The sequence below is a fragment of the Gekko japonicus genome, unplaced genomic scaffold, assembly GCF_001447785.1.
Source record: "Gekko japonicus isolate JY-2015 unplaced genomic scaffold, Gekko_japonicus_V1.1 scaffold1460, whole genome shotgun sequence".
Classification (NCBI taxonomy): Eukaryota; Metazoa; Chordata; class Lepidosauria; order Squamata; family Gekkonidae; genus Gekko; species Gekko japonicus.
In genome coordinates, this window is record NW_015177057.1 from 310,677 (window position 1) to 321,724 (window position 11,048).

Below are 11,048 nucleotides of genomic sequence, written 5' to 3' on the forward strand. Positions count from 1 at the left end.
CTGGGCGGGACTGCACAAAGCAGCCAGTCAACCCAGCCAGCGTCTTCTGAGTGGCAGTTCTTCCGGCCAAACACTAAAGGGGCCGAATTTAGAACGTTCAATATAGAACGTTGCTATTCAATTATAATAAGGGAGAGATGGTGCGACCTCATTTGGAGTACTGTGTGCAGTTCTGGTCACCACACCTTAAAAAGGATATTATAGCTTTGGAAAAAGTGCAGAAAAGGGCAACTCGAATGATAAAAGGGTTGGAACGCTTTCCCTATGAGGAAAGGTTAAAGCGCTTAGGGCTCTTTAGCTTGGAGAAACGACGACTGAGGGGGTGACATGATCAAGGTTTATAAGATTATGCATGGGAAAGAGCAGGTAGAGAAAGAGGTACTTTTCTCCCTTTCTCACAATACAAGAACTCGTGGGCACTCCATGAAATTGCTGAGCGGTTGGGTTAGAACGGATAAAAGGAAGTACTTCTTCACCCAAAGAGTGATTAACACATGGAATTCACTGCCACAGAAGTGGTGGTGGCTACAAGCATGGACGGCTTCAAAAGGGACAGTGGCTATTAGCCGCAAGGTATAGATAGGGGCTCTGGGGCAAGTGATGCTCTGTCTTCTTGGTGCTTGGGGGGGGGGTCAACAGTGGGAGAGCTTCTAATGTCCTGGCCCCACTGGTGGACCTCCTGATGGCACTGGTATTTCTGGCCACTGTGTGACACAGAGTGTTGGACGGGATGGGCCTTTGGCCTGATCCAACATTGGCATCTCTTATGTTCTTATGACTTCTGCCAGTGGGTGACAATTTCTTTGTTTCCTTTGGCATTCTCTTCAATAATCCCTCCTTCCTGACCTCTGTTTTTTAATTTATGATTTTCTGTTTTATAAGTGTGTGTGGTTTTAGTTGTGTTTTAACTGGTTTCATTTCATGTTTTTATACTGCTCCGTTTTTTAGTTGTCAGCCTCAGTGGCCCTTAGAGGGTTAAGACAAGGTTGGATATAAATCTTGTAAATAAATAACATAATCTGATAATTGTTGCAGATCAAACTAGATAATAGCTAGAGGAATCTGTGTGAAGGTTAGCAACTCTTTCTTCAACAAACATTTTAGGTGTAAAAGTAGCACCCTTTTGGAATGTTCTCCAAAAACTCTTTGCTTGCTTTGTTCACTGTTATCCACAGACTGTTTACCATTGTTCATTTGAATCTGGAGCTGCCTTTTCTTGTGAGATGATCCCAGTTAATCAGGGATCACATAAATCTGTGTGGTGCTATCACAGCTCCACACAGCTAATCAGATTTGGCTAAATGGCAACATCACAAAGCCAAAAAAGAGTAAAGTCAATGTTTTCTTCCTTCCACTCTGAATAGGCAAATCTGTATGCCTGTTCACAGGCCCCTCTGAAAGACTGCCAAATGGATGGGGACTTTACACAATTGACAAAAACTCTCCTGCAAAATGTCCCCCTTCACTCAGCAGTAATTAATATCAAAAGGTTTTCTGTTGGGCTCCAATCCCTACAAAGACCAACTTTTAAAGCTAAGCCGTTACACCTGTAGTGAAGCATAGCGATTGGGGTTTTATAGTTTCACTCATTCCAGCTCTGAAGGGTTCTGTAAAGGGAAGAAAAAGAAGCTGTTGGCAAGCTAGTCAACTATTTTTTTCTTGTAGGACAATGTAGAAATATCACAAAACTCTCTCTGTCATTGGACCTCAGTATAGTGTATATCATATGGCATTGTGTATAGTATAGCCAGGAGTTCCTAAGATTGTCTGGCAGTCTTAAGGTCTAGCCCTTTTAGCATTATGTACCACCATGTGGTGAGCTAGACTTATTTTGGGGCTGTGAGAGTTCAGAGAGGTGTGACTGACCCAAGGTCACCCAGCTGGCATTGTGTGGAAAAGTGTGAAATCGAACCCAGTTCTCCAGATTAGAGTTCATCGCTCTTAACCACTATACCCAGCTGGCTCTGTTATTGGACCTCAGACTCTTCTGCTTAGTTTTCAAGATCTGATGAGATTGGGCTATACCATGACACCTTCCCTCGTGTTCCTGCATCCCACCTGCTTACTCACGTTTGTCATTCTGAATCTAATTTTGTATTTTCCTGTTGTGGCTCTGATCCCTCTTTCCCCTCTGAAAAGTGTCGGAGTTCCAGGCGTAGCATAGTGAAATCAGCTCACATTTATTGATTACATTGGAACAAAAAGAGATAACTTAACCGGTGCGAGGCCGGCTTATATTCGTGCACACACTCACACCCAACACACTCCCAATTCCCGTGGTAGGTTCTATATACATGGCCCCGGTAACGATAGGTTCTTATCCGGATCCTAACGCTCCCATTGGTTCTCGCTAGGATCCACAGTGGCTATTGTTCTAGACCCGAAGGTCTGTGAGCCCGGTAGACCACATGGCCAGGCACATGCAGTCGCCGCTATCATAATACATAACACCCTCCTTTCCAGAGGGTCAGATTCTACATTTCAGTCCATAGCGTGGCTTGGCTGAGGCCGTCACTGATATTCCCGTATCAAAGCCATGAATGAGGACTGGGAGGACAGAATAATATGACCGGGTCTGAAAGAGAATAATGCAGGGAGTGAACTGCTGCTGAGAGCATAGAACACTGGGGCTAGATCTTTTTTTAATGAAAGCTGAGAATTCAGAATTGGTAGTTCATGGCAATAGATCATTGCATGAGAAGTTATGCAAACAATTTTCTGGCTACTATAAGAGGAAAGCAGTAGCTACTTCACAAGATGTTGCACAAGAAGTACTGCACTGTTTAGTTTCCTGCTTGCACGTTACTGGATTCAAGCTAACAGTGCCATCATAAGCAGGGTTGCACCATTCTAAGTCCATTGAAGTCAGTGGGCTAAGAAGAGAGTGATTGTCAGCCTCCAGGCACAGCCTGGAGGTCTCCTGGATTTACAACTGATCTCCAGGTTACAGAGGACAGTTCCCCTGGAGAAAATGGCAGCTTTGGAGGGTGGACTCCATGGCCTTTTACCCTGCTGAGATCCCTTTTTTCCCCAAACCCTGCCCTCCCCAAGCTCAACCCCCAAATCTCCAGAAATTTCCCAACTCAGAGTTGGCAGCCCTAGCTGTAACAGTGTTTTAGGACAGCACAGTAGTTATCAAAATGAAGGGATACTTATCAATGGGAAGTAGGTTGCCTTGGAAGATATACCATGTTAATGGATACTTATTCATTCATTCAATGGATACTTATTCAGAGAGCCAGTTTGGTGTAGTGGTTAAGAGCGGCAGACTCTAATCTGGAGAACCGGGTTTGATTCCCCCCCTCCTCCACATGAAGCCAGCTGAGTGACCTTGGGTCAGTCACTGTTCTTTCAGAGCTGTTCTCTCACAGCTCTCTCAGCCCCACCTACCTCACGGGGTGTCTGTTGTGGGGAGAGGAAGGGAAAGGAGTTTGTAAATTGTTCTGAGACTCTGAATGAAGGGTGGGGTATAAATCCAACTTTTCTTCTTCTTCTTCGAAATTTCAGGACTTCATTAGCCCAGAGTATTTAAGAGAAATGATAGGATGTTTTCAAAGTAATGTCCAACAACAAACCATAGCAGGAGGGCTTTACAACCACCTCTAAACTGAACCCACAAAATGCTTCTTTACCATAACTGCAAAACTGTAGATCTGTCATGATTCTTCATGATTCCAAAGCCTTCAAGACTGGACAAAGTATCTTTATTTATTTATAATATATGTTGTTTTCAACCTTTTAAAAATACAATTTACAGGACAGAACAGAACAGATAAGAAATAAATGTAAATCAATGGAAATAAATGTAAATCAAGAAAACAAAAACAAACCCTATTCAGTTGCAGGATATAGGAACAAAATAGATTTTAAGAATACATATTCTAAAAATACAGATGCTTATCAGCAGATCTGGAAAGAAATTGTGTACAATGTGTTTGTCTCTCATAGGCCACCAGCACATATGGAAAGGACAAGGAAATGACCAAGCTATTGGACAGCATGAATTTCTATGTTCTTCCTGTGTTCAACATTGATGGCTATGTCTGGACATGGACTGAAGTACTACCTACATTTCTAGCTTCTCTAGTGAATTTGGTTTACTAAAAGTATTTAAGGTGATCCAAAAAATTCTGAAGGGGAATGGGTGGATGGAGGAAAAGCAATAAGAGACTGGATTTGATTTTCATAGGTAAACACAAGTATAACAGCTACACTGTTAAACTATATCCGTGCATACACTTATTTATTTATTTTAAACATTTATTTACTCACCTTTCTCCCAAGCATCCAGGTCCAAAGGCCGACACAGTCCTGGATGGCCACAAACTTGAGTGACTTTTGCAGAATACAGATCTTTGCCAGTTCCCATTTCCCACTGCAGCCCATGCAAGGATGGTGGCTGATTTCTGCCAGTCAGCCCCTTCCCACAGTGCAGTCCTTCCCCGTGCCATATTCCACATCATTCCCATATACCCAAGGACCTCTGAAAAAATGAATTTTCAGGGGATGCAAAGTGGTACAGTGGAGAGAGTGAACTGGCAAGGAACTGTTCTTCATTCCATATTCTCTGGACCCAAGCCAGACTGCCCAGCCCACAAGTGTTAACTGCCCCGCCTTACAATTCTTATTCCTGACTTTTTCAGGCTTCTGTGCATGCATATCATTTACACATATGTCCCACAGGTGAAGGCAAGATAAGTTCAAGGCCAGGGAACATGGAAGCAAGCCTGGCCTGGAATCAGGGTGGGGTTGGCATAATCCTTATACCTCAATGTGTAGCTGTCACGAACGCGGTACTAGGCCAGGCAAAAGCAAGAGAGTCCAAAAGCAGTCCAAGGTCAAAACCGAGCAAGCAGCAATACTGAGAGACCAAGTCCAAATCACCAACCATTAGAGTAGTCCTTAAAGCCCGAGTCCAAAGAAGTCAGAAGTCCGAGAGTCAGAAGTCCGAGGTGCGAGTCAGGAGCAGAGTCGTATGAGCCGAGGTCAGGAGCCGAGAAGTCAAGACGAGGAGCAGGAACTGGAACACGGGTGGTGAGGTGCAGAGCTTCATCCAAAATGACTAGTTGCTAGCACAACTAGTTGACGTGAGTGCGGTAGCTAAACAGCCCAGCAGGCTGTTGGTCATTAGTGCACCCTGATAGTGTCCCGACTCCTGCTAGTACTCAGGGCTAAATGAGCGCCTGCCATGCATGCAAGCATCTCGTTGCCGGGATGCCATGTCCCGTTGGCGTTGTTCCTGCAGACGGGATACCGGTGGGGGTGAGTCAGGGGGGCATGTTGCTCTGGCATGACTTTGCTTCAGCTGCTGCTGGAGTAGTTCCCGTGGCTTCAGGTGCGGGGTTGTCAGGAGCCAGGAGCTCATTACCAGCAGTACTTAGGTCTTCTGCTGGGGCCAAATGCTCATCCCCAGCAGTCCTTTGCTCTTCCGCTGAGGCCAAGTGCTCGGGTTCAGTAGCAGCCGTGACATTAGCAGTTGTACATAGTTTGTGCTAACAGCTGAATAAGACCTTTAAACTTTTCAGAATAAATATTAAGTCAAAGTGCATAGAAAAAGAGAAGATAACTTCCACCACATTGTCCTACAGAATCGCATGTGGAGAAAGAATCGTTCCAATAACTCCAACAGTGACTGCATTGGCACAGACTTGAACAGGAATTTCAAAGTCGCTTGGGGCAGTAAGTATAATATATTTGGTAGCAAAAGGCTTGGAATGTAATCAGCAACTCAAAGCATTAGCAATAAACCTTGTTAAGTGTGTCTCGTTTAATTGTTTCCAGAAACAAAGATGTCATCCTCAAAATTGTTTATTCCAGGATACCTTTTCTGCCCTGGGGGGAGGGGGGAGAAGTTTGCAAAGTGGCACTTAGAGGACTTAATGTAAAGCAATAACATATGTTAGCACAATGTTAAAAGGTTGCAGTGGCCCTGCAATGCTCAGACAATTGCTGCAGACCATATACACTCAGAATTCAGGAGGTGCATTCACACAACCTATTCATGACCTGTTTGTGTGATGAAGAATTCATTGCAACTATGTCTTCTCTTCGCTGAAAAATGCAGCTTATCTATTTAGAACAAACACCATCACCAGTATTTTCATACATGAGGTTTAAATTGCCTTATTCTGTACCATTCACCCAGAGATTTGAATCTTTCTTAATTGAGTGGCATTTGTTGTGAATGAGCACTCTGGACAGCAGTGCCACAAAACATTTTCCCTTCTAGATTTAAGCTTTGTCCCAAGCTAAGGTGCTTCACATGCTCAGGAGGATAACAGGAGGAGGAGGATACAATTCAATTTTGTCAATTTTTATGCGGTATAAGAAATCATTATGAAATTATTTAATCAATGCAAGGCAAAATGGTGGGGGTGGGGGTGGAAAGTGCTAACAAGTCACAGCTGACTTATGGCGACCCTGTAAGGTTTTCAAGACAAGAGATGTTCAGAGGTGGTTTGCCATTCCCTGTCTTTGTATCACAATTCTGGTATTCTCTGGAGGTCTCCCATCCAAATATTAGCCAGGGCCAACACTGCTTAGCTTCCGAGATCTGATGAGAGCAGACTAGCCTGGGCTATCCAGGTCAGGGCTATAAAGCAAAATACACCAATAAAACAAAATACACCTAACTTAAAACTATAAAGATTCTACACTCTAATTATATAATCACTTAATAAAATTTTATGGGGGGGGTAGATATAAAGGTACACATCTGTATTATGTGGTCCCCATTTTCAGATAATGAAGATGTCTCACCACTCAGAAGTATCCTGGCTATGAAATCTTCAGGCGCAAATTCCCTTTGGGCACTCTGACCTTCCCTGAGTTTTAGGAGCAGTTAGGAGCCTCGGACACAATTTGAAATTTGCTTTTATCCCTTTGGGTACTGGCAAATGCAGCATTTGCCCTCTCCACTAATTTTTCATTGGCTCAATTACACCTTTTTCCAAATTTGTTTCACCTTAAGAACTTATAACGTTCTTATGCATTTTTGGGAAAGCATGTTGTTTTATTCCAACAACCTCTCTGCACCCACTCCCTGCTTCCTTGTTCTTTGTACTTCCTATGTTCCTGTTTTCTTACATTCATGCCTTATACAGAACAGTTTCAAGAATATTTAAGCAGAGCTAGAAACTCAGTTTTCACAGCTAACCTTAGCAATCTAGCTTAGCAAAGTTTTTTTAAAGTCACTTGAATAAAGGTTATTTCTTCCCTTGTCAGGCTTTCTTGCAAAGCTTTGACCTGTTTCATATTTTATAGTACACTACTATAAAATGGATATAGGAAATGAAGACAAGAATGGCACAAAAGCTAAAATTATAGACCTTCACATTCACCTTACAAATCCATTGCAGCAATGAAGGCTCAAAATCGCATGGGAAGGAAAGTGGTTGTATTTACTCAGCAGCTAGGGAGCCACAATGGCTCTTTGACACACTACTTGTGGCTCTTCTGAGCACTGTTCCCATATGTAGTACCTGTTCAATTTTTTAGGAAAGTGAGCAAGGCCCTAGCCTGGTGGGGCATGTAGTTGGCAGGTGGTCTTCACCTTGAAACAGCTGCCATCAGAGAAATAGGTAAGCTACAAGCCTCCCTGAGGTGCAGGCATTATGCCATGGATAGAAGTTGTGATGGATTGCAAAGAAAAGCAGGCTTTTTTAAATGCTGCTTGTGTCTGAGAGTCAGGAAGTTCAAGAGAATCTGCCCTGGAGAGACATGCTTATGTGATTGGCTGCTCTACTCTCTCTCTGATTGGCCAGGCTCAGCTTAAAGAGAAAATAAAACAGCTGATCTAATGTTCCCTCTAAACTGTGGAGTGTTGTGAGCAAAAATTCTACTTTGTGAGCCTCTGGTATTAAAGTTGTGAGTGAGCGATTTGGCTACTGCATAAATTAGTTTGCTCTGGAGCCATCCTTCCTGAGCTAATACAAAAACCTGTGGGCCAGAGGCTGAAATACTGTAAGCTAGCTCACACTAACTCAGTTTAGAAGGAACACTGATCAGGACGATTGGTCTCGGTCTGAAAACTAACGTTTGGATCAGTAGCCAAAGAGTTTGGCTTCTGAGGGAAGAGACTTTGGGATTCAGTGATTTCCAACAGGCAATCATCAGAAAAGTACTTCTACAGAGAGAAGAGAGACCTCATTGTCTTAAATATATTAGAACTACTTTCAGGGAGCACTTAGGCTGTGATCACACACTAAATGATCCACTTTCAATGCACTTTCCAACTGGATTTTACTGTATGAACTGTCAGTCAAGAAAGCTATGGATCAGCTTTATATAGACAATGGATACTGGAAAAGGATTTGGCAGAAGGTCTGGGTAGTAAGAGAGGACTTCCATACAAGCCAAATAGTAAAAGGAGTTATTGCTTCTTAGGGACAAGGAGAATAACTTCCTGCCAGTGAAAGGGATTGGAAAGAGAACCCTGGTCTGTGATAAAGGTGAGAAGTTTAGACACTACAGGAGTTAGTGAAAAACTGAAATATCTAAAAGGAAAACCTAGAACTCTGAAGGGAGAAATCTAGAAACCAGGGCTTTTTTTGTAGAAAAAGCCCAGCAGGAACTCGTTAGCATAATAGGCCACACCCAACAGCAGAAACTCATTAGCATATTAGAAATTCATTAACATTAGCATATTCAGCCCTTGGAGGGAAGGCAGTTTAAACTGCCTTCCCTGGCTTGCTCGAGCGCCCAGTAGCTGTGGGGAGCCCTGGCAAGCCAGCCTTTGAAAAGGCCAGGGAAGGCACGGGGAGGCATTTAAATGCCTCCCTGATCCTTCCAGGCCCCCCTTGGCCTGCCCACCTCGGAGTCGCCGAGGGGAGTGTCGCTCTCCAGGCCTTCCCTCTGTAGCCACACACACAGAGGTTTTGGCTGTAGTCAGGGGTCATTTCGTAGAAAAAGAGCTAGGGGAACTCATTAGCATAACTCATTAGCATATGCCACACCCCCTGACATCAGGGGCCTGGCGGTGGACCTGCAAGGCCGGCGGGAGTGAGAGGAAGCCCCGCCAAGGCCCTCCCTGGCCCCAGGCAGGCAGGGGTGGGGAGAGGCGGCTGGAAGCAGGGGGCGGGGCTTCATCGTGTGCCCCGCCCCCCCCCCGCACCTCACCCGGGGGAACTGTGTTCCCCCGCAATCCCCCCTGAAATGATCTCTGGCTGTAGTGGGTGTGGCGAACTCTGAAGCCAACCGGAACAGTCCTACTGAATAAGCATTATCCCCACCAATTGACAAAGGTGTTTAGGAACACAACTTTATTCAGTGTTAACATTAGGTCTGTAAATTATGCCTTACAGCAGAAAGTTCTTCTGATGATCCTTGTGACGAGATCTACTGTGGATCCTCTGCAGAGTCTGAACAAGAAACTAAAGAAATTGCAAATTTCATTCGGGACCACCTTGCTGTCATCAGAGGCTACATAAGCTTCCATTCCTACTCCCAGATGTTGATGTTTCCATATGGCTATACATACAAGATGGCACCCAATCATGTCGAACTGGTATGTGGAAAAGGGAATCCATTTCCATAGGTCAGCAATGAGAACTATTTTCTCTGCAAAGTGCATGCAGTTTCAAGCGCTAATTCACATTAATAGAAAGAAAGTTAGTTTCTTCTTCCTGATTCTCAAAAACTGAGTAGCTCTTGCAGATTTCTCTGTTTCCTGTGGGATGTAAGAACTATGTTAAAAAATCAGACCATATATCATATGTACAGGGTTGTTAAACTAATTTACTCTGAACAGATCTGCATTCAGGTTTAGGAATTCAGAAGAAAAAGTAGAGGACTTCTGTGGTTGATTTCAAGGAAGATTGTGTGCAATTAGACAGAAAGCAAGTGAGCCCAGATTTGATGTCCTTTCACAGCTGTCTTCAGATCTCTGCTGCACAAATAATGTAACTTTCTAGTTGTTTTGGGAACAGGTTAATTTAATAATGGGAAGCAGTCCTGGATTCAGCAAAATGTATAAACTGAGTATGTGCATAAAAGAATGAGAATTGCATTTAGGGGGGAAAGCTAGCTGTCCCATACCATTCCCAAACACAGCCTTATTGCCCTTATCAACAGATAGTATTGTGCAGGGGACTGGACTTGGCTTAGGGGCTGCCAGTTGATGGGCCCTAGGCTTGCCAGTCTCCAGGTGGTAGATTGAGATTTCCCACTATTACAACTGATATCCAGGTGACAGATAGCTGTTCACCTGGAGAAGATGCTTGTTTTGGAAGGTGGACTTTATGGCATTATACCTCATTGAAGTCCCTCCCCTCTCCAAACCCCACCCTCCTCAGGCTCCACCCCCAACATCTACAGGTATTTCCCAACCCAGAGCTGGAAACCCTACCCCCAGCCTATTGGTTTTTCCCAGTCCTTCTCCACTTGTTAGGTCTTACCACATTGTCGTTACAGCCATATTTGCAGTACAGATGGCTAAAGTAGGGGGGGAAAGATGATGGAATATTAGAAAATGAGGGCAGTGCAAATAAATACATTATGACCAATGGTGTGCTGTGCATAATGTAGGAAGCAGTTAGATCTATATACCTTCCTTCTTGCACACAAAGTGAGCCAAGGCACAAAAAGTTCCACTTAGAATCCATTTCTTATCTGCACTGTAGCACAGCTCAGACTAACCCAGACAGCTATTGCTTCAAATATGCATGTGAAACCACCATTTTAAAAAAATTACAGGAACAGGAAATGATGGTTTCACTGTTGTCTGGTAGATTTTTTTTTTCTTTTCCAAATGTCTTAACAAATCTTAGCAAATGTTATTTTCCCTAAGTGCAGCTTGACCCCTACTAAGATAATAAAAGAAAGGCATTATGAAAACCAGTTTTCCTATTGGAAAACCAACTTTTAAATTTTGTTCAAGTTTAAAGATAAATGTAGCTATAACAACGCTGCCACCTTGTGTCATTTACCTACACAGAGAAATGTAGGTTCCTAAATTTGTGCTCCCATCTCCATGTTAAGTTTTTTAAAGCTAAAGCATCTCTCTCTCTCATCTATCTCTCTCTCTCTCTCTCTCTCTCTCTCTATATATA

The 11,048-nt window shown here is 43.5% G+C and overlaps 1 protein-coding gene across 1 annotated transcript in view; it reads left to right on the plus strand.

Annotated features, from left to right (window-relative positions):
- The window catches only part of LOC107124661 (mast cell carboxypeptidase A-like), a 27,550-nt gene that overhangs the window by 8,851 nt on the left and 7,651 nt on the right, over positions 1 to 11,048 (plus strand). Inside the window, exons 7-10 of the mRNA XM_015428153.1 lie at positions 3,949 to 4,059; positions 5,589 to 5,679; positions 9,303 to 9,505; positions 9,927 to 9,978. Of these exons, the coding sequence (XP_015283639.1) occupies positions 3,949 to 4,059; positions 5,589 to 5,679; positions 9,303 to 9,505; positions 9,927 to 9,978 (457 nt within the window). The remainder of the gene's footprint in view (positions 1 to 3,948; positions 4,060 to 5,588; positions 5,680 to 9,302; positions 9,506 to 9,926; positions 9,979 to 11,048) is intronic.